The 27,704-nt window shown below is 47.3% G+C and overlaps 2 protein-coding genes across 10 annotated transcripts in view; one reads left to right on the forward strand and one right to left on the reverse strand.

Moving 5' to 3' along the window:
* LOC147826601 (uncharacterized) overlaps positions 1 to 12,883 on the reverse strand; it is a 93,785-nt gene extending 80,902 nt beyond the window's left edge. Inside the window, exons 1-2 of one of the 9 annotated variants that reach the window (XR_015438956.1) lie at positions 12,430 to 12,883; positions 3,295 to 3,372 (exon numbers count right to left, since the gene is read on the reverse strand). Coding sequence is in view for 6 of the 9 variants with exons in the window: in XM_087180950.1 (XP_087037076.1) it covers positions 3,295 to 3,372; positions 12,430 to 12,502 (151 nt within the window). In the remaining 3 variants the exon portion in view is untranslated. Of the gene's footprint in view, positions 1 to 3,294; positions 3,373 to 11,496 lie in introns of all 9 variants that reach the window. The other 8 variants (XR_015438957.1, XM_087180950.1, XM_087180949.1 and 5 more) reach the window with 8 other exon arrangements.
* Positions 12,884 to 18,551: 5,668 nt separating this feature from the next.
* On the forward strand, positions 18,552 to 26,725 carry Glrx (glutaredoxin). The gene is made up of 3 exons (XM_004841704.4): positions 18,552 to 18,825; positions 24,019 to 24,138; positions 25,721 to 26,725. The coding sequence occupies exons 1-2, from the start codon at positions 18,619 to 18,621 to the stop codon at positions 24,130 to 24,132; spliced, it is 321 nt and encodes a 106-aa protein (XP_004841761.2). The 5' UTR covers positions 18,552 to 18,618; the 3' UTR covers positions 24,133 to 24,138; positions 25,721 to 26,725.
* Positions 26,726 to 27,704: the final 979 nt, after the last annotated feature.

Consider the following 27,704-nt stretch of genomic DNA (forward strand, 5'->3'; position numbering starts at 1 on the left):
AAATGGCCACATAACTTCTAATTTCTTTTGTAAACGTTAGCGATCATTAACAGACTGGTGTTAAGGATCTTATCATCGAGAAATCTAATAATTTGTGTTTAGTACAATAACACTGACATTCTTTGGGAATCATTAATAAAGTAAGCAAAAAACATATCCTGTTTAGTTTTTCTTTGAACCATACTTGAATGGAATTGCTTTTATTGATAGGAGACGCGAGATTTACCTATCGACCCTTCAGTGGAGTTAACACACTCATCCTATGCACTGCTCTCCGTTTCCACTAGGTGGAGCTCCAACCACATCTGTACCTGCCCTTCGAGCCTGGTTCAGAGAGTCCTAAGCAGGCTTCAATGTGAATTATCTTCCTACATCCCGTAAGATCTTCATAGGCCCCAGAGATAAGATGACAGTGGAAGGACACTCTATTCAGGGAAGGAGAACTCCACCTGTAGAGGCAAGAAAATCACTAAGGCAGGTGAGGTACTAATGGCTGCCCCAGGCTTCCCCTCCTGGAGCTGTCAACAGTAAGTTAATCGCTCACTCTAGGGGCTGCCCTAGCGATGCTGGACAGCGAGGCCGTGAGCAGGTCATCCAGATACCTCCCAAGACATCCAGCTACCACGGAAGAGGAGATCTGGAGGAGGACCTTGAGCAGGGCCTGCGGTCTGCCTTGGCCCGCTGTGCCCTGTAGCGCCCTCCCTCCCAGATTTCACTTGCTCTGAGCCAGCAGGGACGGGACGTCCCCCAGGTGACTAACATCCAGATTCTCTCCTGCTTCCTGGAGTTCCTTCAGTTACATTCTGCTTCCCAAATAAGTTCCGAGCCACTTCCCAAGGAAACCCACGGATGTTTTAAGCGTCAAAGACAAGTCTCTGTGTCTAAATCAGTTCACAAACGTAGGCCAGGATGTGTGACTTACAAGGACTCAGCAGCACAGGAAAGGAAGCAGTTTGCAAGGGCCAGGCTATTGAAAAGCCTCATGGAGAGCAGGCGCTTGGTGTTTGCAACTGGAAAACATCGGGGAGAGGATCTGGCTGGGCTCTGAAGATTCCTCCAAGTTCTAGACAGTCATGACGGTACCTTGGGAGCCACCTGGATGACAGTCAAGGGGGATTCCCAGCCTACCGCCCCCACTTCAACCAAGCAGCTCCAGATTGATAGTTTATTTTGTTGAGGTTCTGTGTAAGCTTTGTCTGAACAAAGAATCCTTTTTCTTTGTCCTAAAGTCAAAACCACTGATATTTGGACAATATCCTCCTATAGCTGAGGTCATTAAAGCATGTGGGGAACTTTCCCAAGGTCACACAAGACTTGAACTGAACCCTAAATGCTTAAATGTAGGGAACATTTTGGATTTGCTGTAGAAGGGAGAACAGGTTGAGCCCAGGGAAACGAGAACACCACACCTCCTCCTGGCCCACAGGGTAGAAAAGTGTATTTGCCAAATGCTACGAACCCAAAGACAGTGTACATGTACTCCCCTGGTTCCATTTAGAAAGATATATTCTCTTACCAGAGAAACAGACATGCAGTGCATATCTAATACCTATTAAACTCCAAACACATACTGATAGGACTCAAAAAGTCTGTCCTGGCAAATTAATTTCTTCCCCATCTTTTAGAGCTACTTTACTACCGTTTCTTAAAAGGGCTCCAAGGGGCCGGGGATTTAGCTCAGTGGGGCCACACCTGCCTTGCAAACACAAAGTCCTGAGTTCAATCCCCCGTACTGTCCAAAAAAAAAAAAAAAAAAAAAAAGCCTCCAGGACAAATAAGAAAAAGCAGGACTGTCATGGAGCTTCTAATCCAGGCCTAGCAGTGAATATACTGGCAAACAGCAGATTATGTATAACTCCCATCTCTTGGTAAAATGTTGACTATTTCTCACTAATTCCTGTTTCCTCCTTATTTTTTTTAAAAATGTGAAATTAACTTGAGACTAGCTTCAAGGGCTAAGGGTCAACACAGAGGCTAACTCTTAAATAGAAGAGGCGGGGAAATCTATGCGGAAGTCTCAGAGAGAAGGACGCCATTGCTTTTCCACTGTGCTAGTGAAGAGGAAACAGGAGGTGTCCCCACAGTTTGCTGCTGTGAAGACTGGATGAAAGAAGGCCACCTCAAACCCACTTAAGCACAAGGGTGAATCTGCAAGGCAGGCGAGGCCCAGCCCGGGGGGGGGGGGGGGGGGGGGCGGGTCCCAGCCACGGGGGCGGGGGCGGGAGGAGGGCACAAATGAAGGGTCCAGGAAGCCGTCTTTCCCATCCCTGCTTTATTTGGCTTTGGCTTCATCCTTACCCAGGCTTTCTTGACAGAAGGCAAAACCCCACCTGTTGCAAGCAGACAAATTCAAAGCCCTCCAGCAAGAGCCCCCCTGGGCCAGGAGCCTTCAAAGGCTCAGGAAGGCTAGGTATTTGTGAAGACCAGAAGGGCGGCTGATTCCAATCTCGCTGTCTGACCCCACACACACATAGACACGCCTCCCTCCAGACTGACTTCATCTTGGAGTCGATCGTGCGTTCAGTAAAAGGGACAGAATTGCCACAGAAGAGGTGACGATGGGGATTTTCAGCAGGTCTCACCCCAGCTGATACGGAGCCAGAACCACGCAGTTGAGTGTTTCCCAATCGTATTGAATCCAGCCCCTTCTAAGTGCAAAATTCTGACAACACATCAACCACCGCTACTCACTACCACACACTGGTGAATGCTGGCCAGACCGCAGCCCTGCACGCCCAGCTAGGGGTCCCCCAGCACTTCCCAAGAGCACCTCTCGCACCCCCACAGTTGAATATAACCCAGCAGGGCCTCATCCATCTGATTATGGTGCACTAAAACTCCACCAGGCAAAGAAGAAAAAGAAATGGAGATTACATGATTGTTTTTCTCATTTTTTAAAAATGCAAACCTCCCTCCCAACTGATTTCTTCATCTTAGAATTGATTGTCGTTTCAGTAATAGGACCAGAATTAGCACAGATGAGTAACAGCCAGGCGTGTCGCTGTGTGGCAGAATGAAGCCCTGCATGCATGTCCGTGGCATTGCTATCAGTGGGCAGCTCCTACCACTTATCTCAAACTTCAGCAGCTGTCTACACACCACCCACCCACTGATTCCCCCTAAGGGGAATCATTTGCTTCGTAGGTCCTGAAAGAATGGGAAGCACTTGGTTTTGTAATCCGTGAACATGGATCCGGTGCTGAAGACACAAAAGCCAACTGGGCAGCATTTCTGCCCTGGCCTGTTGGGAGAGGAGCATGGTGACAAGGCAAGGAACAAACACAACACGCTTACAGGCAGAACCGGGTATGATGTCCGAAGAAGGAGCCCTGCTCGGCCCAGGTAAACAGCAGCAGGCCGGAAGATAGGCTCCTAATGGAGAAGAAGATAAACACAATCACAGACACCATGTGGTTACTGAGAGGACCTGCCTTCTAACGCATGCAACACACCCTCTGCGGATTCCCAGAAATAACTGGAAGGTCTTTGCAAAGAATACAGATCTCTACTGAAGGATTCGGAGAAAAAATAATAAGGTGCTATATTTTTGTTCACAAACAATAAGTTACAGTCAGCCTTTGGCCTCTGGGAGGCCTCTACACTTTGGCCTCTACACTCATGAACTCAACCAACCACAGATCAAAAATCTTCAGAAATAAATTGCACCTGAACTAAACACATACAGACTTTCTTCTTATTATTCCTTAATAAATACAATATGTAATTATTTACCTAGCACTTACATCGTATTAGGTATCATAAGTAATCTAGAGATTATTTAAATTATGCAAGAGGGTGTGCTTGGGTTATATGTAAATACTATGTCATTTTGTGTAAGAGATTGGGTATCCAAGGATTTTGTTATCGGGCGGGTCCTGGAAACAATCCCCAGATTCCAAGTGACTGCTGTGTATTTGATTCAGTGGGATTCTATGAAGAGCTTTCAGGTCATGATAGAGGAAAGATGTTTCTCTGCTTACAGCTCTCAAGCAGACACACTGGGGAAGGTTTGTCAGGGTGTTTCTGGGATTCTGCCAAGAAGCAAAACTGAAATGTTGACCCTTGAGATCTTTTTAGGGTCACCCTCAAATCCCCATTGCCTTGACTGGAGAAGCCCCAGGGTTCCCCAGTATTAACTCCCCAGGATGGAATCTCTCCTGGTCCTCTGACTTCAAACTCCTGAGTATCTCTCAGCTGCCTCTGCAACGCCAGTTGTCCAAGCCAACACACTGGCCCAAGGACATTCATTGTTGCTTCACTGCTGGACTGGAAACTGATTCTAAGTGTTATGGTACATTCCTGAAATGGAATGTTAGGTAGCAGTATAAAGAAGGGCTAGAGCTACATCTATCCAAAGTAAATAATGGTAGCAAATGTGATACTATTTAAAGAAAAAATACTCCAAAAGTATCTCCAGAAAGACACACAAGAAACCAATAACTGTGGTTGCAACTGGAGAGAAGAACTAAGGCTAAAGTCAACAATAGGAGGAAGTACGTGTTTGCATATTTTTTTGAACAATGAGCCATAGTTACTTTAAAAGCATTTCTGATGAGAAGGGTGGTGGGAGTTGCCCATTGATAGCAATGCCACTCCCCCAGGTGCATTGGACAAGTATTCTCGAGGAGGAAGACGAAACCTTATAGCTAAACCTCACAGGCTGAAGAGATTTCCAGTGCTAAAGCCGCTTCTTGAACACCTGCTACCAAGTGCTCCAGTCCCGCCTTCCCACACCGGGCACCTTCCACTCCGTGGAGTCTTTTCAGATGTCCTCATTTCTCCACACACCAAACTTATACCCTACACCGGTCCTCAATGATCTGCCACTAAGCCAACAAGCAGGCCCTACATATGGTGTGAATCACCCTGCTACTCTGGAGCGCAAGAACTGCCACATTTAATTTCTCTAAAGAAAATTGAGACTAGTTTGGTCCCCAGTCGCCTTACCCCTGCTCTTCCCTTGGGATGGTAAGAGAACTTTAGAGTCCTAGTGTTTCCACCATCCAGAAGCACTACACGGGGGCGGGCGGTGGGTGCATCACAGTAGCTGGTGACTCCCAAGTGCGGCTACCTCCAGTCAGTGAAGTCCTTGATCCTTTTTCTCTGGGTTCCCCAGTTTGGGGACTTCCATGCTCATCCCCAGGTAGCCACAGCCTTGTTTCGGTCTTCAGCCCGGATACACCTGGGCTCAGGTGCTGAGCTGTGAGAGGCGCTCATGCTCCTGATGCTCCACACCTGCCATCCTCTTGGCCTCTCTGACTGCTCTCTTCCTCTCCCCATAGCCCAGGGTCCATCTTCTGCCACTCTGCAGCTGCTCTTCACATTTCAAAACCAGTATTGCTATTCTGAAGAACAGAAGAGCTCAACACCCTGCCCATTTTCTACCCAAGTCGAGGGGACCCAGAAATGGAACACCAGGCTTGGTCTGTTCTTTGAAGGAGAAGTTAAATGCATGGCAAAAAAATTTCACTTAAGAATTATCAACCCAACACTTCATCGCCTCAGTAAAGCTTTGAGCTTTACGTGTGACAGAAACACACTTCTCAGAAATAAGTGATAATATCCCCAGAGGGAGTGTTAAAGACAAAGCTACTCAGGGCCCCTTGTTAAGGCACAGTGAGGAAGATCTCTCACAGGACCATTGCGCTAGGTATGGGACCATAGCAACAGGGTCTTGCCTTGGTGGGGAGAAACTGGGTTCGCTCCAAATGCAGCATGAGCAGTGGGTGCGGAACTCAATAGGGCCAACAAATGGCAGGTAAAAAAGTACTGAGGAAGCTTCAGGGGTTGAGGAGGATTCCAGCTTCACTGGAATCAACCTAAAGGGAATCTTAGTGAGGACAGACCAGGGTGATGAGACATCACCGAGGGGATGGTGGAGGATGAGATCCCTCCCTGATCACATGTCAGGGACAATCGGATTACGAGAGCGGTCAGGTATCAGAGATGGGGAGAGGTCTTGCTAAACTGACTTTCAGGATTCTTCACAAAAAGCACAGAGTTGGGCCTAGCAGAAGGGTCAGAAGCCTCACTAAAGTTTGCCCAAGCAAAGAGTCTTGGTCAGGAGGCAAAGGCAGGGGTCCCTGAGAGCTCTGTCCCTGGATTAAATGTCAGAGGAGAGCAATACTGATGGTCAGCCAGCACCTCACAGGATGGGTAGGCTTCCTAAGGCTTGGCAGCTCGAGGACCAAGTGAATCCCCTGGCTCCCCACAAAGACAAGAAGACCACCCTTGAGAGGGTTTCCTCTGAGGAGGGAAGTCTTAGGTGGAAGCTTAAATCTAAGCAGATTCCAGGGCTTTAACTTAACTGGTCCAAGGTTGGGGGGCCGAGGCTGGTATTCTGAAAGCTTCCCAGGAGAGTTTTGTGGTGAGATAGGATCAAAACTGATTATGTAAAGGCCTAAGATTTTAAACGTCCTCTGTGCTATGGGTTGATTTGGTGCAGGCCCCCTTTTCTGAAGACAAACACACAGTTACGGATTCTCAGTCTCAGTGCTCTCCACAATCATTAGGCCAACTGAAACCTAAGTCCCCTCCTCATTTTTAGGGACTTTCCTCCCCCTGGGTGTCTCTTATGCTACTCTGCACGTTGGAAATTGAGTCCCCCAGTAACCCCCTCGAGTTGTTAGGGAGGGAGGGTGGCTGCCACCATCATAATCAGCTGAGACCTATTGTCTTGGGAGCCAGATGGGATGTGGGGAAGCAGGGCAGCTATAATGTGCACCACAGGGGAAGACTTAGGGTCCACCATGCTTGTTCAGACAACATAAACAGTACTTTAGGGTGCTAGGCCATCCTCTATGAGATAAATGGATGTAATATTGACTCCCAGTATCAAAAAACAAAAATTACAAAAGTTAGGTTAAGACCTAGTACTCTCACTTCAAGACAGGTGTAACTGATCTTCTAGACATTCAACAATTGAGGCTTAGAGAGCTAAAATAGATAAAAGGGGTAAGAGGACAGCCAATATTTAGGCCCTTGCCATCCAAGGTTAGCCAGGACCCAGGGCATAATGGGACACCTCTGAGAATACAACTCTGGTGAGTCACCCAGCCTCTAAGAAGGGGGATTGTTGGACCCCAGAGGACAGGGATCAAACAATATGAACTGCTAAAGGAAGGTCACTAGAAAGGGAATGTCTCCATCCTACCAAAAAAAGCCACTGCTCACAAGATATTGGCCCATCCTGGCAGATGACACAACTGGTGAAAATCTGAGGGCACCAAAAGGCTCCTCATGTGTCCCCAAAAAGTAAGCCCTGAAGCCTTAACAGGCCTTAATGGAAAAAAAGAGGTTAATTTTAATTACCTACTTGGTCTGAAAAACCCAAGAGAAAAGTATAGCCACAGAGTAAAACAGTTCATGACATAAAAAATACTTAATAACATTAAAAGGAATTTTTGCCTATTCCTCCTTGTTTTGTTTTGTTTGTTTTTGGTACCAGGGATCAAACTTGGGACCTTGCGCTTGCAAGGCAGGCGCTGGAACCACCACTGAGCTAAATCCCCGGCCCTGCCTATTCCTCCTTAACATTAAGGAGGACAAAGTTTTTCATGGGGGAATGGCAATCACGACCGGGAGAGAGATCACCATGGGAACAGAGACAGGCAGAATCCTGGGCCCTTCCCTGCTACTCATTAAAGCATGATTTGTGCTTCCTTCTGTAGTGAGTGGTCAGGGACTCAAAAGCCAATTTTGCTAAAAACCACGACTTTTCACTTAGACTTAGAGATTCCCAATAGTTAACAAAAACCAGAACAAAGCTTAACTTTCACTTCGTTGCTGTAAATCTTGAGCCAAACCCTGGGTCCATCCCTTCGCAGCACTGCATATGGGTACACTGATCTTTCAGGGAGAGCCTGTTCAGGAGCTGACCAGGCAGGGTTGGTCCGGCCTGAATGTCCATGATCCCATCCCCCTCCAAGTCTGAGGACACTAATAAGGGATTTGCAGGGATGTTTATCAGCTAAACCCTGAAGTCTCTAGCCGTTGTCCTAAACCTGTCATCACCCAGATTCCAGGAAAGGCAGAGCTTTACACCTTTGAAACCACACCACAGATGGCCCTTTCATGGAAACAGACCTCAGCCCAGAGGATTCCAGAGCTATAAAGCTGGACCTGAGATAACAGTCAGCCAGATCCTCCACCCACCAGCTGATCCTTGAAAGCCCTTCCGCCTTGGTAGGGGACGGATCTGAACCCCTTCATCCAGAATGTTTCCACTCCAGCTGCTCAATCTGGAATCCTTGCCCATTTCTCTGACTCTCCTTTGTTAAGGACCAGCATAATATTTGTTGGTTTCTGGAGCTAGAGCCCCCTACCATGTACTCTTTCTAATGAAACTTTTTCTTTTTTTTTTAATCTTAGTATGTTTTTCATTTGAAAGTCAAATTGAGATACATAGATACATTTCATTCATATGTAGTCACACACACTATTGTTACCCTACATTTTAAAATTCACACACATGGCTCCCGACTCTGATTTTCAGACACTAGGATCCCAAGCATCTCTCCCCTTGTTGCTGCTGACAACTGCATCCTACCCATTGGATATGCTGGAAGGTGCGTCTCATCTATCTGCATGAGAGTCCATTAATTAAACCTCATATTTTTTAGAACAGTAATGAAGCACGGAAGTCATCTCATGAAGGAAAAGATCCTAGAAAAAAAGAAATGGAGGAAAGGATTCCTCCATGAGGGGGCCTAACAGTTCCCTGCTGATTCATTTTCTAAACTTTCTAGTGGTGCTGTTCAACAATTACTGTTGGTTCTTATTTTTATTCCCAGTTTCCACTTCTTTCAGTTTTACCTCAAAATCTTTGGATGAGCCATTCCAAGTAATAGGCTCACTTCCACAGGTGTCCAGTGATTATTAGTGAGTAGGAAGAGCTGTCCTTTCTAACTCTGTCCCTAAGGGATTCATTTCCTTTAAAGATCTCAGTTCACATTTAAACAAGGTTTTTTACAACCAGCTTTGCATAAATGTAGCTGTCACTTCTGTTTCAGGCAGTTGCTGCACCTCTGATGCCAACAACAACAACAAAAGAAAAACCTTAATGTCCTGATGCATTAGTAACTTATTAGCCCAGGTGGTTTGCTTTTCTCTTGAAGGACCGCCTCCCTGGTCAAACAGACCTCATTTACTCATGGGGTCATTTTAGCCAGTTCTGTTTCCCAAGAAAAGTTTGGAAGCTGTGGGTTGTTTTTTTTTTAAATCTTTATTGCTCACTTCAGCATTTCTGACATTGCTGCTTATACTTTAGTCATAGAGCAAGCAACCACCGTGTGTTTGGATGTGAGCCTGAATTTCCTGTCACTGAGCATTTTTAAAATTGATTGCTCTGCCCCTGAACCAGTTTTTCCATCTTCATTTGACTTCAGTGCCTCCCTACTCTGCTCTTTCCTGCTTTCCCAGCTCCACCTGCTTCCTGCCCAGGCTGGGACCCAAATTGGCTGTTTCAACTTAGTGTCAGGAGCCCAGAATCCTCCTCCTGGACTTACACTGTGGCCGTTCGGCCTGCCCCTGCCTGGGGACCTCCTGAGAGTCCCTGCCACCCAGCACTGCCACAAGGCGTGCCCTGCTTCGTGCCAATGTAAACCCCACAGCCTGGCAGGCCCTGTGTCCCTTCCGCATAGCTCTGCCTGTGACTGTGTTCCATCAAGCATTCTCTTCCCTCCTTCAACTTGTTGCTTCCTCTGCCCAAAACAAAACACATATGTAAGGCTCCCTCCTACCGACAATCTTTATTCTCAGTCCTGCCATACCCTGTAAGCTATTGTTCTATGTCTTCCCCTTCTCTACCAAAGTTCTTTAAAACCCAGTCTACACGGGTTTTCCCCACTTCCTTTCCTCCCAATCACTATTTTAAGTAAGTAAAAAACTTAAACCTAAAAGTGATACATGCATACGGTAAATATTTAATAAAGAAGGATAGAAAATAATTGCCTCTTCCCCATCTGACTGTGTCATTGTCCTCAAAGATAATTGAAGATATTTATTAATTATATTAATTAATTGATTAATTAATAGGGGTCTTGAGGTTCACTTCAGAAAAAATGTTGATTTTATGTATGTATTGTGTCTATATATTACATGTTACATATGTTCTTAACACATACACCTGTAAACACATAGGAAAACTTGTAAACTGATTCACCAGATCAGTTTGAATCAAAATGTTGAATTTTGTAAAAAGAAAAAGTCAACATTATATCCAGCCACAAGAGTCTAGGAACAGAAGTTGCCCCTGGTGAGAGGATCAGAATACATGGGGATGGGGCCGGGGATTTAGCTCAGTGGTTTCACTGCCTGCTGCACAAGTGCAAGGACCTGAGTTCAATCTCCAGTACCAAAAAAAAAAAAAAAAGAATACTTGGGGACAAGGATAAAAAAGCAACTTCCTTGTCATTGTATACTTTTTCTATTATTAGGATTTTGTAAAATATCTGTATATTTCTTATTCAATAAATACATCACTTAAAATTTTTATCCTTAATACCTTTCCACACTGGCATACACAGATACAACTCAATTTTCTTCAAGAAAGATTTTTCATTATGAAAGTCAAAATTGCATAGCATATTTTAAAAGCAAACTGCGAGTAATGATAATTAAAGTATTAGATCAAAATTATCTCTATAATGCTGAAGCTTTAATTTTTTTCAAAATTTAGCTTACATGACTTTATACCAATAAAACTTCACAATCATGGGGTTTAGTGTGTATCTGCTTGCCAAAAGAAAGGATCAGTGACATGATTCATGCCTGTCACATCTGGACTAGTTATTCTAAATGGTGGGGTGCTCTCCAGGGGATATTTGGCATGCTCTAAAGACATCATCCTCGTTTTTACAATGTAGAAGTGGTGCTACTGGCATCTAATGATAGGTCATTATTTTTAATGGCTTCAAAGCAGCCAGTTATATAGAGTTATTCCGACTTGTGTAATCAGTTCTATTTTGATGGATGTTTGGGTCTTTCTCGGGTTTTAGGGTAGTTACTGTCATTATTACAAACAATGCCATGGGAGAATCTTCATCCATATACCTGTAGTTCCTTGGTGATGTTTCTTCTCTACCAACCCCCAACTCTCTCCCTCTTCCACTATCCAAACACAGATCTGGCAATGGGTCCTTTCCGACTGCTCATCCCTAAATGAGGTGAGTTTTCCTGGACAAGCATTTGCAGCAGATCTGGTGGGATTCCATACCTTCCAAGAAGTTCCCATGACCCGGGATGTGGCTAAGAGACTGTTTGGCAGTAAGACAAGCAGGTGGAGGTAATAAGATCACACAAGGCTGTGACCCTTTATGGTGTCGATTCACCCCATGGGAAACACCTTCCTTCCAAGCCAGACTTTGGTGTTTCTCCCAAGGTTATTCATCCCTAGTCATAGGCACAGGGGAGCAGACCAGCTGCTAAATGAGATCCGAATTTCCCCTTCTTCCCTACTCCACTCCGTAAGAAGGCTTCTCTTGGAGCCCGTCCTACCTGGTTTGGTGCAGGGGGGAGGCACAAACTCCAACATTTTTATCAGGCCTAGGATAGCAGGGCAGGGAGTGTATGCTGATGGTCCTCAGGAGAGTTCTGTCACTTTTAGCGGCCCTAGAAAGGCAGTCTGGTCTATTGCTGCTGGCTTCCTATACATGGTGCAGTATTTACCCTTCTTTGTCCTCAGCTTGGGACAACAAAGTCCCACTCAGTCTACCAGTGTTTACATAACTATGCTGCCTCTTAACATTGTAGCCATGACATTATTCTGCTCCGGTTAACATAAGTCTGCCTCCTTTTTAAAAAGCATTCTAAGGCCTGGGGATTTAGCTCAGTGGTGCTGTGCTGGCCTCACAAGCACAAGGTCCTCAGTTCAATCCCCAGTATCCCCCCAAAAAAACCTTTTTAAATAAAAATAAATAAATAAAAAGCATTCTAAAGCATTTTGCCATATTGGTATATTAATACGAAACTGTTGTCCCTTTGATGGGTATTTAAGTAGAGCTCTTGTCAATGTCTTATTTTTTATTTCCAACAAGGGTGTTAGCCAGGAAGGTTGCCACTTTATAGACTGCTGGGGGCCTGGATATGAATACACAAGAAGGCGTATCTGGATAAAAGTTAGACCAGGAGTAAGACGCTGACAGGAATAGCCTGTTTTAGGTGTTAGTTTGAGTGAGGCTTTGCTGAGCCTTTTTAGCTGTGTGAAGTTCAGTCTAGCTCCAAGGATAGAACTGGCGCTCGGTAAGATTTCCAACAAAAACGTCCTCAGGTGTGTTTTCAGAGAAGCCTAGCTTTGTGAATTGAATTTATCTCCACTCCTACTTGGAACCATGTTTTTCTTTCTCACTAGCACAGCTATGATTCTCCCTCAGATGAAGTCTTTGCACACATGCGCCCTCTCGGAACAAAAGGATAAAACCTCAGCCTTACTTGCAAGTCGGGTCTGTGTTAGCCTTGGCCGTTCAGTGCCCTGGAGAGCAGCCTCCACCTCCCTGGGGTACATTCAGCCTTCCTTCCTTCCCGGGATGCCAATTCCTGCCTGGTCCGGGGAGGCCTCAGGGCAGGGTGGGCAGAGCAGCAATGCTGCACTCGGGTTTGGGGTTACAGTAGGTAGTCTTTGGTGCCTTGTCCAGCCTGAAATTGCCCTCCCTCCAAGACCTTAGAGTTAACACTGTGGAGAAGGGGAGAAAGCACTTGGTTGGGATTCACAGACCCGGGTGTGACGCCCACGCCTGCTCCCCCCCTGCCAGAAGCCAGGGTCAGAGTTCCCTAACCGTCCCCACTCTGTTTACTTAACTTCGAATGGCAGTGTCCATACTTCCTGTAGGGCAATGGTTATGTGTTCAATCAATCTCACTTTGATAGCCTTGCTGAGAACTCATAGGCTTGGAAGGCACTGTGTTGAATCAAAGTAGATAAAATCCTTGAGTCAACAGCAGAAGCCCTGCTGTTTATTTCAGCACTCTCAGATTTGTTCACCTAAGAGATATTCCATTATGGCTCCTTCCTACTTTGTTCTAGGAGTTGGCATCCTCCCTAGGGAATTCCTCCATCAGAGGTCTTCAGTCACGAGAAGTTGGAACCAGCTCTGCACTAGAGATGAACCCACTTTCCCCTAGAGGGACCATCATTCCATCCTGTTACTAGTGTGTGGGTCAGGTATGAGCTTGCGTCGTAATTGGAACCAAGGTGAGGCTTGTTGTGGGATAACTTCAGAATGGTCTTTTCTCATTTCCTGTGGACACTGCCACCCACAGAAATGAGGCATCCCACCTCCGGGCTGGGGATGAGCATGTCAGAAGGAATGCCTGCCTCTGCCACCTCTGCCTCCTACCTCTGAGCACGGGTGTGTGGATACTGGATGTGTAGACTGGCTGCAGCTTGCAATCACGGGACAATAGGGGCAGTGAGGCCCAAGAAAATCTCAGAGCTCCCAGCTCCAAGCCCTGCAGTCACCAAGCCTCAGAGCCAAACTCCTACCCCTGGGCCTCCCCATAGGTGAGGAAATTAAACTCTCCTAATCAAAACTAGTTTTGTTTTTAATGAGTGCATGCTTATATTATGTGATGGTGTGTTTTATTTTGTGAAGTTCATACATGTATTTAACATATCTTAATTTCAATCCCATTTCATATTCTGTTACTTTGTACCAGAAACATCCTAACTGATAAACCTGGCTAGATGCTGCAGCTTCAAAACCTGGGACATTATGTTCTGCGTGTTCAGAACTCTGAGTTGATCTGCTTTGCCCCCAGGTACCCTAGTGTGTATTAGAAAGAATCCAAGTCACGCTGCAAAGTAGCCATGAGCCATCCACCTGTCCCCAACACAGCAGCAGGGATGGAAGCCCAACACTGAGACGCGATCTCAGGCCAACTTCCTTTTCGAAACTTTTATTTTTCTTAGTACATGTTTGCAGAATGTAATGATGCCATTCACCATGGGGACCAACTCCCTATTTGACACCCTTTGACCCCTGTCTTTCATAATCAGCAGGTGAAGTTTGTTTTCTTTCTTTACCTGGGTTTGGTGATCAGCAGGAGGGCCTCAGGACAGCCACTCCTGTCTTGCCTTGGCTTTAGTAATATGTCAGGAACTACAAGTGGGCAAACTAATCGATGATAAGAATAGCACAAGGCAACAATGGCCTTTGTTCTTGAGATCTGAAGAACTGAGAAATACCTTGTGACTAGGATCCGATATGTGTAACTTCACCTGTGGAAAGGCACCCACCTATCTATGATCCATAAAAATTGTCTTTAAATCAGCCTCCTGGACAAGATGGCCCTCTGGGGATGAGAATCTCTGCTATCTTCTGATCAGCTAGTTCAAAGTAATAAAATTCCTTCTCTACCACCGCCTTCCCTCTCCACTAATTGGCATCTGTGTGTGGCAAGCAGGCCAAGTCTGTGGGTGGGAACAGGATATCCTGTGAGACACGCTGCCTTGGCACTGAGGGCTGGGAAAGGAGAAATAAAAGGCTGTTTCTCCCTTCTCCCTGTAGAAGGGCTCAGTTTGGGTTACCTGGCGTGAATATGTTAGAGACTATTGTCTCCCATGAGCCCAATAGCAGGGGTAAGACCAGTGTGTGCTGAACAACTGCAAAGGCACCAGATATTACCATCTTGAACTTAAATGTCAGCAAGAAACCTCAGAGGGGCCCAGGGACACTCAGATCACAAGGACTGGGAGGCGAGAGTCCTCATCCAAACTGTGCCTGGATCTTAGAAACTGTGCCCACCAGAGGCTCTCTCCAAGTGGAAGACACATCGTGTTGGGAGGAAGAAGTTTGCCCTCCTGACCTGGGTTGAACTTAAAGTCTTCCAAGTCAGGAACCATTTCCTTATTCCTCTAGCCAGTCTGCAATCCAAAATACCTGCCTTTCAAACTTGCTGCGGGGGTCAGGGATGCTGTACATAAAGCTCTCAGCCTTTTTCCTTGAATCACTGTGTCCCCCACTATACTATAAATCCCTAAGGCCTGGAGCTGCATATGGGGGATCCTGGTGTCTGGCCCCGAGCAGGTGATTAATATACCTTGGCTAGACATATGGGTGGCTGGATAAAGAGCAGTGTATAGCTGCTTGTCTGAGCTCTGATTATTCGGGTATGAAAGCTTTATTTCTGTCCTCAAGGAACTCATTTTAGAAAACAAAATCTTAATGAAAAAGAACAAGGACATGTGATGGGCCAGGGCCCAGCTTATCACGGGGGCTCAGCTGGAGAGAGAGGGCTGACGCTCGCAGGTCCTTCTAGCTAACCACAGTCTGGACTGGGTCTGCTGCACCAGCAGGCCTCAGCCACACAGAAGGGTGGGAGAGCACTCTGGGCACAAGTGCCAGCAAGTCCTTTGGAGTAGAGATGTGAGTGGCCGAAGGACAGCGGTGGCTCAGAGTCTGTGTAGCTGGGGCAAATGAAGATATGGGGAAGGGGGAGGGGAGGGCAGAGGACTCAGGGAGAACAGGTCAGTCCAGGCCACCTCCTCGCCTGGATGCTGAGATCTGCCCAGGAGAAACTTAGAAGGCTTGTAGGGATGAGAGCATTTGCACTTCTACAGCAGCAGTGTGGAGCGGCTACAGGGCCTGGAGGAGGTGCTGAGGAGAAGGAAGCAGTGAGAGGCAGGAGGCTGGGCCCACAGGGGCTGTGGGGCTTTCAGACTTCGAGGGACTTGAGAGGACAACTCTGAGCACCTGGCCAGTGTGCGTAAGGAAAAGCAGGGCCATAAAGATGCCCTGGCCAAGTGGGTGGATGACCCTCTGTGCAGGGGGACAGGCGGGGGTGTGGAAGGAACAGGCTTCTCTTTGGTCCTGGGGATGCTGAGAGGCCAAGGACCTGCAGATGTGGTTTCTCAGGAGGCAAAGCATTCCTGGCCTTAGGAGAGAGGGTTCAGACAAGAAAAGTAAATGTCATACTCAGCAGAAAAGTGCTATTGGGAACCACATGTGGAGATACGATCTCACCAGGAGGGCTTGCAAAAAAGCTGAGCCCCAGAATATACCATGTATGGGCAAAATTTCTGAGAAAGAGGCAGAGCCAGGATCTCCAGGCAGGATGAAAAGCTCATGCTGCCATTGGCACTGGGAAGAGAGGGCTTCTGCAGGGCGCAGTGATCTTCAGTCAAATCCTGCAAAGTGAGCAAATGAGGAAAAAACCTGGAAAATACTTGTTTGTAGCCAGACTTATGCACCCCTGTCAGCCTATAGGTACAAGTGAGATCAAATGAATAATAATTCCAGAGATTTCCCATAGAGCACTAGCTTGCTGCCAACCATCTGCACAACAAAAACACATCTCCAAAAGTTTCCTCCATTCCTCTAAGCATTTCTGGAAGGACCTGGGGATTCTCACGCCGGCTCCTCCACAAACACACACACTCACCTGGCCCACAAGCCAATGTGGCAGAGGACTCTGCTCAAAGTTTCGATGAGCTGAAGCTACAGTGTTTTCTGAGAAATGAAGGGGCCACCCCCTCCGTTTGCCATCTCATCTGTTTGTCTCCCCTGTCTCACAAAAACACCTCCAGCTGTGTCTCATGTCCATCTGCCCTATGGCTTCAGACATCAGTCCTGGGCCAAGCGGTGGAGCAGATGTAGACCCTCTGTATCCTCTGCCCAAGGTGCCCCAGTTCCCTGATGACACTCTGCTGAATGGTCCGGGGGTTGATTCACTCCACCTAACTTCTGGGTTAGATTCAACCAAGGTACCTAGCTGCAAGGTGATTTACCAACACAGAGGGGTTTCAACAGCATGGTCAGACTGCAAGGCCAGACTGCAATGAGATGAGGAAAGAGGAAGTGGCAAAAGAAAAAAAAGTACCCATGACAAGCAGGATACCAAGGTACATGAGAGGGCAGAGGCCGGAAAGCAAGACACAGGAAGTGGTGCTCGTGGTTTTTAACACGGGAGAGAGTTAAACATGGTCACATTCTGAGGAAAACGGAAGGTGGCAGGGAGAGACCACAGCAGACACTGAGGAAAGAAAGATTTTGAGGGAAAAGCCAGGTACAGTCCTGCCACGGACCGAGGGCCCTGGCCACAGGCTGGGGGCTGGCCTGGCAGCCTGAGTCTGAGACAGAAAGAGAACAGGGGAGAGTCTCACCTTGAGCTTTTTCTGTGGGAGGTAAGGCTTTGGGTCTGAAGTCTCAAGGCCTGAGGCAGCCATGTTGCCTGTAGCCTCACATCCCTACCACAGTGCTGTGCTTGGAGCTCTCACAACCCAGAATCTGAGCTTCTCATTTTGCCAATTTTATTTACATAACAATTAAGAGCCACAAAGCTGCCCCTCCAAAAAAGCTGCTTCTGGGAGTCTATTTTCTTCCCTGCTTGGAAATCCACCAACATGACAGTGGTGGCATCCAGCCCTGGCTCTGGCCCCACCTCTTTGAAGACACAGTACAGTACAGTACAGTAAGTCCCCGACTTAACGAACAATTTCCGTTCCAGGAGAATTGTTCATAAGTTGGATTCATTTGTAAGCTGACAAAGTGAGTCTTATACAGTACACCTATGAAAGTTCCCAAATGGAATGTTAGTAGTCAGGGACTTACTGTACTCTGGTTTCAATGTAACATTTCCTGGGAAAAAGGATAATTGAATTTTCTTTGATTTGTTTAATCTAACTTGGCACACACTGGAGGAGTCTGAAGGAAACCCAGGAGTAGAAGGATTTTGCTCTGCCTGGTGGAGAGGACAGGCACCCTGGAGAAGAGCAAAAGATTTTCGAGTGTTCAGCCCCCGCTGCTGCCTTCTAACACGGTGAATACGGTGGCTAAGTTATTGCCCTTCTCCACTCCAAAACAATGAAAACGCAAGGCTGCAGTCAGAAGAAAATCCTCACTCGATTTGTTGGAAGCCCCGGGGGTGTCAGAATTTGCTTGCAGACTGGACTGCTATTGAAGATGCTCATGGGCCGAGGCAGGTGTCTCCAAAGGCAGATCCTATCCGTGTCTAGGGCCCACTGTATGCCTTTTCCAAAGCAGGACCACAGCCACATGGCCACGGCAGCTGCCGTAAGGGATGCTGAGCTCAGTATTGCTGGGCCTGACTTTTCTAAGAGAAGTTACAAGTCTAGATGCTTGTGTGCACTCTTCAGAGTTTGTCGATGCTGAGTGCCGATTCCACGACGCTCACCCCAACACTGAGCACCCCAGCTGGCAAGTCACCATTTCAATCCCTTTCTCTACAGAAGTGCCAAAGCTTCTGCTTCCTCGAATAATTGTGTTTATATTTTAAAAACCAACCGTGTCTCCAAGAGGGAGGAAACAAAGAACTGGCTCTGGGAGGTCACTGTCTCCACGGGCCTCCGAAGCTGGTCTGTGCTTCCTGGGAGGGTGGCTTAACTCTGATCTCTGCCAAAATCAGGCACTCCCGATGCTCTGAGGACAACAGAATCATCCAACCCATAGCTACCAAGGACTAAAAGCAGGTTGTGCTTTTACAGCGCAAACTTAAGCAGTGAGCCCTCCAGACGCGCAGTGACTTACCGGCTGTCCCTTTAAAACTCGCACACTACCAGGCAGACTCCTCCTCCTGGGAGGTTCCTTAGCAGATAAGAGCCAGCTGGCCCTGCTCAGCGCTGTACCTGCAATTAGAGGTTCCTGGAGAGACGGCAGCCCTCAGCATGGCTGAAGCGTTTGTGAAGGGCAAAATCCACCCCAAGAGGGTGGTTGTGTTCATCAAGCCCACCTGCCCCTTCTGCAGAAAGACCCAAGAGATCCTCAGTCAGCTGCCCTTCAAAGAAGGGGTTCTGGAATTTGTGGATATCACAGCCATCAGCAACACAAACAAGGTTCAAGACTATTTGGAAGAGCTGACAGGCGCCAGGACGGTGAGTGTGGGGTGTGTTCGAAAGGATCCTGGCTGGTTTTTCTTCCCAGGGCTGCGAATGAATAAGTGTGTGTGCCTTTTCTAGGACACTGCCAGCGCTCTGTCCTTCAGGGTGTGGAGTGTGGGCTGCCGGGGAGGGAGCCCACGAGAAGACTCGGGCCCTTGAATGGGCAGCTGAACAGCCAGAGGGTCCTCTCCGAGCCGAGGAGGGAGCCCAGCTGACCCACAGCGCCCCAGCAGGCCCCGAGTCTCAGTCTCAGTCTCAGTCTAGAGGCTATGTCCGGAGGCTTTGTTTCAAGCCCTGCCGGGAACTGACAGTTCTCAGCGTGCGGGGCTGGCAGCAGGACGGGGCTGGCAGGCCAGTTTGATCTGCACATTTCTGCTATGCAACGTGGAACCCTGAGCTCACTTCCTTCTGCTTTCACATGGCCACATGGGACCTGCCGCCCCTCAGTCCTTTCTCTAGGCTTTCTTTAACCCTAACCCTATTTGCTCATTCTTTTCTTATCTACTCCTCCCAGTGGAACAGTTCTCCAGTTTCTCTGTTTGCCCCATGTTCTAAGTTAATGGCGGGACTTTTCAAATGGGTCAGATTTCCTCTGGACTCTCACAATGGCTTGCTCTGTGATCCCTACCAAGTCATAGCCTCGGGTCCAAGGATCCAGCTACAAGGCCACAGCGGGTAACTGGAGGTCTCCCTTGTGACAAGCACACTGTGGGACTCTGAGTGCCCAGGGCTTACGATGGGATGGTCAGCCAACCAGATCCTGGTGCTTGAGCCGGAGTCACCCTTCCTGAGATGTATTCAAGGACTCCGAGTCAGTAGAAGCAAGTGTCCCGTTTCAGCATGGGTTTGACTTACCAGGTTTTCTTGGGTTCTGGGTGTACAGCACTAGAGATCTCTCCCCTTCTTTCCAACCAGAAATCAGCACTGCGATGCAGGAAAAGGTGAAATATGCTGCCCTGCTGCTGTGAGCGGAGGTCCTGAAGCAGAGACGCAGTGCCGGTCCCTGTGGCCTTGCCCCTGCCCCTACTCCTTAGCCAGTGTTTCCCAAATTTTTAGAGTCACCAGGGGGGATTCTTTTTCTAAACCCTATGCCCAAGTCATACCCCAGACCAATTACACCACAAAGTCAGAGTTGGTCCAGGCCAGGCACCAGCGGTTTGAAAGACCCTTACATGATTTCAATTTACATCAGTTTGGGAATGACTGTTCCTAGCCCAGAAGCTTCTGTTCTCTAGCAAAGTACCTCATTACCGACTTTTTTGCTTTCTTTTCTTTTTAAAGAAACGCTGTATCTGTAGCAGTACGTTAAGAGTATTTTAACATGTTAAGGAATATATTCACAGTTGGAGTCCAGAATGCATTCCCCAGGGCAGGGATTTAGCTCAGTGGTGCTGCTGCCTGCCTCACAAGTACAAGGTCCTGAGTTCAATTCCCAGGACCAAAAAAACAAAAAAAATCATGTCTTTAGCCGGGGATTTAGCTCAGTGGTTTCGATGCCTGCTGCGCGAGCTCAAGGACCCGAGTTTGATCCCTGATACCAAAAAACCCCCCAAAAAACAATGCATTCCCCTAAGGAGAAGGACAAGTCCTTCCAAATTGTTTGCCTCCTGATCTCTGTTTCTATCAAGGAGACTGAAAACGTGAGAGTAGTTACCATCCTAATTACCCTACAGTGAGTTGTGCTGCTGGTACAGGAAGAGCTCAGCAGGACTTGATTGATTGCAGAAGCTCATGCTTCAGTCAGATGAGCTTGTTGGGATAGGGTTAGGGTTAGGGTTTAGCGTTACATTAGGTTTAGGGCCAGGGCCCTAGATCAATGCCCGTGTTTATTCCTCCTCTAACCTCTTCCAAGAGTAGAGTTTAATCCACCACAGCATCTTCGTTCTCCCTGAAGAACATCTTTGAATACTTTTTGCAAGGCAGGTCTGTTTTGCAACACATTCTCTCAATTTTTGTTTGTGTGAGGAAGCTTAGTTTTTCTTCACATACAGGTTGGTTTTGGTGGGTTGCAAAAAAAAGTTTTTAAACATCTGTGTACCAGGCACTTTTCTGGACATTGTTAAAATAGCAGTGGATGGGGTAGGGTGGGGTGGGGTGGGGTGGATGAAGCTTCTCCTCCCTTTTAAAACTTGCATCCTAGTGGTAAAGGTAATAAATATAATGAAATGGTATTTAGGGAGGTAAGTGAAAACAAATTTAGAAGGAGGGGAGCGGACAGGAGGGTATTTTTAAATGGAACCATCGGGTTCCGGCGCCTGCCTCGCAAGCACAAGGTCCCAAGTTCCATCCCTGGTGCCAAAAAAAAAAGCAAGGAAGTAAATGGAACCGTCAGGGCCTAAGAGGGGAATATGTGAGTAGGTTTCTATATGAGGTGATGGAGAAGGCATATAGGAATTTAGGGGTGCAGGCCAGGCAGGGAGAGCAGCAAGTGCAAAGGTCTTGTGGTAGAAATGTGCCTGGCGAGCTCATGGAATGGCAAAGAGGCCAGTATGGCTGTAGCATTGTGAGTGAGGAGAGGCAAAGGAGGAGATCTGAGACAGAATGGGAGATGGTGAGGAAGGCTTCCTGATTATATTACAGTGGACCTTTGACTTACAAACTCAGTCAGTTCCTGAGGGAGGGTTGGTTATAAGTCAGTACAGCTAAGATCTGGATGTTTACCTGGGTACGTGCTATAGATAACAAGAGGCAGATGAATCTTCCATTAACCTAATTAACCCAGGTTGTTTGTATGTCAGGCTGGTCGTACTGGCAACTTGAGTGTCCACTGTGCATGGACTGTGGCTGGTACTGGAGCGAGGTGCCACCCCGTGAGGGGTTTTCAAGCAGAGGGGCGACTCCATTTGACTCAGTTTGGCAGGGGTCGTTCTGGGAGCTGGGAGGAAGAGATGGTGCAAAGACCAGGGTGTGGCTTGGGAGTAGAAGCAGTGGCTCGGGCGAGAAATGACTAGGGCTTGGGCGGGCTGGAGCGTGCGGGAAGCAGGTTTAAATAGGCGCGTGCGAGGTGGGAAAACCTGCTCCAGGAGAGGAAGGGCCCGTGCGAGCCTGTTCTTTAATGATCGTTCTCTTCCCTCTCTGGACAGCGGGGGAGGGTGGACAGGGTCACCAGCTCCTCTGTGTCCTGCATCCTTCCCTGGGGCCCCACGCTGTCCTGTGCATCCCAGAGAATGCTGTGCCCCGTGTGTGATTTAAGGCGGGTTTGCCGCCGTCCAGGCCGCCGGGTGAGGGGGATGGGAGAGCGGCCTTTCCACTCTCAGCCCAGCCAGATTCTCTGCCAGATGGGGTGTGAGCACAGACTCCGCCCGGGGACACCCTGGTCACTGTCTTGGGGTCGGGGACAGTCCTGGGGCTGTAGTTTTCAAAGCCTCAGTTACCCTGGAGGAATAAACGGCCCCTCAGGGTAGACCGGTGTTAAAAATGTGATCCTGGGGTGGCAGCAGCACCTGGGAATTTGTTAGAAATGTAAATTCTTTCAGCCCCTACACAGACCTCCCGAATTGGAAATCAGAGAGGGGTAGGAGAATAGAAATCTGGGTTTGAACCAGTCCTTCCAGGATGCTGTCAGAACTAACTCCAAGGAGAGAAGGCCTCACTCCCAGACGTTCTCGTCAACACACTGGTCAGTTGAAGGCGGAAATGTGGTGTGGAGCCCTGGCAGGCTGCGGAGTCATGAGGATTGCCCCATTGTCCTTGAAAATACAGAAGTTCAAGGATGAATGTGTGGCTTCCTCGTTTAAAGCTCAGACGGTTTTTATTTAATCAGGCCACACCTTTAGCAGAAGGACTTCTGCAGTGGAATTACATTAGAATCCTGTCAACTGTTCCAGCCAAAGCCAAGTGTTTCTGGGGAGAAAGAAGATAGAAGGCCCCCAAAATGGGGCAGAGGGAACCGTATTTTCTCTGAAGCAATGGCCAGGACTTGGGGAAATTTTAGGTTTCTCACCATCCTCTTCTACAGCTTTTCTCTTCTCCGCTGATGAAAATGATTTCTCAGGCCCAGTGGAATGCAACCAGGCACTCGCCAGAAAGCAGTCCAGTGGGTCCTTTCCCCTTCTCGGGGCACAGGAAATAGATGTGGATTGTGACACGGGATTTATTTTTAGTGTTAGCTTTTATTTTTAAAGTCGGCTGGCATTGGACCCCTTTCTTAATAAAAATACTATAAGAATTTATCTATAGTAATTCAGCCCTTTTCCTCTTCTTTCTTGCTTTTGAAGCAATTCACTTGAATTACGGTATTATGTTTTCTGAGGAAAATCAAATGCTTTGAAAAATATTCTCACTGTGTTCTGCCCTCCTGTCCCATCCCTGGGGTACTGTATGTTCCTTGTGGTCCAGGAGAGGAGGGACCTTCCTCATAACCCATAAGCCTCTGGGACACTGTTGGCCTGGAAGCTGCCTGAGTGTGCAGGGAAGAAACTTTCTCCTCCCCCAGAATTCTAAAACCCACTGGACTCCAGAATGTGTGGGTACTCTTAGCAACAGCAGGAATGTGACTGGACAGGAAGCCATTATTCAGCAAGTACAATGACCTTGTCAGTATGGCCTTGGGTCACCCGCCCAGGCCATGTATGAACCAAACCAGGTGAATGTCCTTGGTCCCGGGGTGGCAGCATTTAAACATCATACAGTGGACCAAGGATTAAAGGAGACCCAGATACCACTCCACTCTCCCCTAGTTGAGCACACAGCTCACCTACGTTTTAACAACAGAGAGAGAAAACTATATTTAGTAAATGATAGATCTACAAATCAGACACAGAGACCAGAGGCAAATACTTTTCAAGCTGTACTTAGAAATAAATGCCCTCCTGGTCAGTGGCCCAGCTTAAGGTATCAGGTGTGGTCCCAGCTGCAGAGAACCAGGATGAGTCAGGGTGTTCTGGCTATAGCCAAAAAATGTTCTCTCCCTGAAACACACTGCCATAGAGTGAAATTCTGAAACCCCTTTGACAAGTTGGACAATCAAATGCACAGCCTACACAATTTGAAAAATATTCTGGCTTAAAAGCCTTCTTGAATGTATAATTTTACTCTTAACACAAGGATGTGTGTCCCAAGAGAATGTGCAGGGAGCGCTGGAAAGTGACAGGGAAAGCTTTGGATCACGGAACATATTTAGAAGGATAAATTATCACTCATTCTAATTGCCTCATAATTAAATTGCTGGGTTGTTTGTTTTTGTAGGTGCCCCGGGTATTTATTGGTGAAGACTGCATAGGTGGGTGCAGTGATTTGGTAGAGTTGCAGCAAAATGGGGAGCTGAAGATCCGGCTGCAGCAGATGGGTGCTCTAAAGTGACTCCAGGTGGGTAGCAGGGAAGACTGGAACCCATTGCCAGCACTTAATTATACTGTAGGAGGAAAAGAATGATTTGGGAGCAATCTGAGGAACTGTCACATCAATAATTTATGAGTTTCACATTTCACAAAAAGATGGATTGTGCTGATGGGAGGAACCATTACTCAGCCTTCATTAGCCAATATTTATTGAGCACTTTCATGCGCACTGAGCTAAATACAGAGATACACCGAAAGGGAACCTGGAACTTACACTCTGGGTGGTAGGCAGGTCACACGTGGGTCAGTAATTCCTGGAACATATGGGACAATGTGACAGCAGGCCAGGAAGCTGGCGGCGAGTGGGCCCCTCCTCAGGAGAGCTTGGCTCACAAGGAGACGGCCAAGCAGAGGTGAAGCTAGAGTTTCTCAGGCCAGGGCCGTGTGTAATGACAAGTAAGGAATGTCCTGGGAGCAGGAGGAAAGCCAGAGCAGGCTGAGGAAAGAAGAGCCAGAAGACAGCTGGGCAGGGCCAGAGCGCACAGAAGCAGCCTGCATCTCTTCTCTGTACATGTAAAATCCAGGTCATTTTTGCTTCATTGCAAAGCTGCCCTGTCTAAAGGGCTTCTCAAAGGCCACTAATAAAGTCACTAGCCTAAAGGAGATCTTTGGCTCAGTGGGAAACATGGGGGTGATGGGCTACTTAGAAAGGACCTGGGCTGCTGGTGGGTCGGATGAGTAACCCCCACCAGTTCTCCAGCCGTCTGCCTGGCAGGCGTCCACAGGGGGCCAATCTGCTGCCCCGACTCAGAAAGACTTGACAGTTTCTTCAGTCAAAGGAGAAGCGAGTGGCTCTTTCACCAAAATATTCTTTGAGGGGATCTATTGCCCAAGAATTAGTAGTTTATCCCCGGGGCATGCATAATTTGTGGCGATTACTCAGAACAGCAATAGAAGGAAAATAATGTTTGAAAAAATACAACTGAGTCCTCTGACGTAAAATAGCCAATAGCCACTTACAGATCTTCTCACTGCAACCAGCACAGGAGAGTGCTGTCAATCTGTTTCCTTTTTGCCCTTACATGAGGCTCAAAAGCATGAAAACCCAATTAGAGCTGGGTGTGGTGGTGCACGCCTGTAATCCCAGCACTCAAGAGGCTGAGGCAGGAGAATCGAAGTAAGTTCGATGGCAGTCCGGGACACGCGGTGAGACTGTCTCAATAAACAAAAAACAAAACAACAAAAAAATATAAACAAAAAACCCCCAATCAGTGGTTCTGAATGCTGCCTGTTCTGGAGCGTGTTTAGCACTTCAGGGTTAGCTGCAGAGTGGGAGGGGAAGGTGCTTCCACCTCCCTGGCTCCCTGCAGGCTCCCTGCAGGCTCCCTGCATCTCAGTGTGGGCACTCAAGTGGGCTATTCACAAAGCCTTCACGAATCCTTTTCCTTCACCATTCTGTGGTGTCCTTACTTGGCTGGTGACTCCACCCAAGGCCATCTGTGGCGCAGTGTGTTTATACAGCCAAAGTGAGCGCTCCAGTGATGAGGGGAAGTGAAGGCACAGTCATCTACCCTGTAAGAAGATTAATCCTGTGTTTCTTTTCTGCCAAGGCGGACCACATGCTGCTGTCCCCCCTGAGAGCTGGATGACACCCAAAAGGACGATATCACTTCCTGGTAATGGGATTTTGAACAAAAGCAGCTGTTTTTCTTTTTTTGGCTCACAATTAAAAAGTAGACCAACTTGCCACTCACCATGGTGCCAAGAAGGTCGATGGACTACTGTGGGTTTCTTCTGGATCGGCCCCGTGGGTTCCAGAAGACCACGACAAGTTCCAAAAGATGTTCTCTCCAGCACGTGTTTCTAATTAACTGTTCTCTGAGGGCCAGCGCCTCTACCTCTAAGTCAGTGTTTCTCATGTTTAACCCACCCCCCGCCCCCAGGATAGTCTACCGTTGGTTTCAGCCCATCAGCTAGAATTACTCTGCTGAGCTGGCTTTATGTGATGAAACCAATGAATATGCTGAACGTATTCCTTCAAATTGTACACACTCTCCCTTCCCTACCTTGAGAATCACTGCTCATAACCTGTATTCGATGTTCTCCAACTCTATGGAGGGTGTGAGGACCCAGTGTGAGAACCTGTACACAAAAATTAAGTCCTGATCTTCACTTGGTGTTCGCTGGAGCCATGTGGGTGGAGATTTGGGGCAGATGACACAAACATGTGGCAATACTGTTAAAGCAGTGTATTAGTGATTTAAATTACTAGAAACATTAACACATGAAATGGAAAACTGCTGGGGATTTACCTCAGTGGCACTGCACCTGCCTCGAAAGCACAAGGTCCTAAGTTCAATCCCCGGTACAAAAGAAAAAAAGAGGAAACGGTATCATAGAAAACTTGTGTGCCCCCACCCCCCAGAATATATCTGAGAAAGAAGCTAAATTTGAGAAACACAATCCTAAATAATTCCTTTTATTTCCCACAATTGGAAAATATAAGAATCCCTTACCAAGAAGTTTAATTGTATGTCCTAGATTTGCATGATTAATTTCCTTCTGTGGTCTCTAGTGAGGACAGTTAATTTCTAATAAAGAAGTATCTACAGATGGCTTGTGGTTTGTATCTAGCTTTGTTCCACATTCTCAAGACTTCAAGGGATAATGGTAATGTGAAATACACTGCCTTCAAGCTTTATTTGTGTTTGTCCCCACCATTATAATTAAAGACAGGTGGTGTCATCACTGTTTAAATATAAAAGGTTGATGTAATTTTTAAATTTCCTATTGAAATGACAAACATGTTAGCACTAGGCTGCTTCATAATGTTTAGACTTTAATAATCATTTGCATTTTAGATCCCAGTTTTCCATTACCCACATGATACCTTTATGTTTCTGGGATTTCCCCCATCGGCCCTGGCCACTCCCTTGCTATGGCTGATTGCGAAGGTTCCACACTGCTCCACACTATGAATAGCCCCTGCAGGTCAGGCACAGCCCCCGGTCCTCCGGAGCCCTCACTTACATTCTCTTTCACACTTGCTTGAACATCACCCTTCCTTGCTCCTAGCATTGCTCCTCCTGCTGTCCTCCTCCCCTTTTCACATTCCTCCTCCTGATTCCAGACCTGGTTTACAGCTTCTTTCCCCCTTTATCTCCCCTCTCCTCTCCCTGCCTTCCGACCAAAAAGGCTATTGCTCCCTCTTCTGTAACCCAGAAGTACCCGGCAGTTAGGTCACAACTCTGATCCGGTTACACTGCAGTCAGTCCTCTGTATTGGTCTCTTGCCAGATTCAGGAAAACCCAAAGGCAAGAATCTCAACTTAGCCATCTTTGTAAACCCAGTGTCTAGCATAATTCCATTTTATTAAGGCAATACATTGTGTACAGTTCCAAAAACTAGTATTCAAAGCCTGCCTTTCCTGGTCCACTCCTTGTAAACCCTGTCATACACTTAACCAATTGCGTAGGTACTTATACCTATTTAAAAATATGTAAAAAAGGCTAGGTGTGGTAGTGAATGCTTGTAAACCCAGCACTTGGGAGGCAGGAGGATCACTGTGAGTTTGAGGCCAGTCTGAACTACACA

The sequence above is a fragment of the Heterocephalus glaber genome, unplaced genomic scaffold (genome assembly GCF_053883595.1).
Source record: "Heterocephalus glaber isolate CG9 unplaced genomic scaffold, H.glaber_assembly_v1.0 deba00001465, whole genome shotgun sequence".
Lineage (NCBI taxonomy): Eukaryota > Metazoa > Chordata > Mammalia > Rodentia > Bathyergidae > Heterocephalus > Heterocephalus glaber.

What these genes read in the sequence shown, in the direction of transcription:
- Glrx (XM_004841704.4), top strand. Translation starts at nt 18,619, where the DNA reads ATGGCTGAAGCGTTTGTGAAGGGCAAAATCCACCCCAAGAGGGTGGTT. An exon ending in AGCTGACAGGCGCCAGGACG is followed by an intron (nt 18,826 to 24,018) that starts GTGAGTGTGGGG and finishes TTGTTTTTGTAG; the next exon opens with GTGCCCCGGGTATTTATTGG.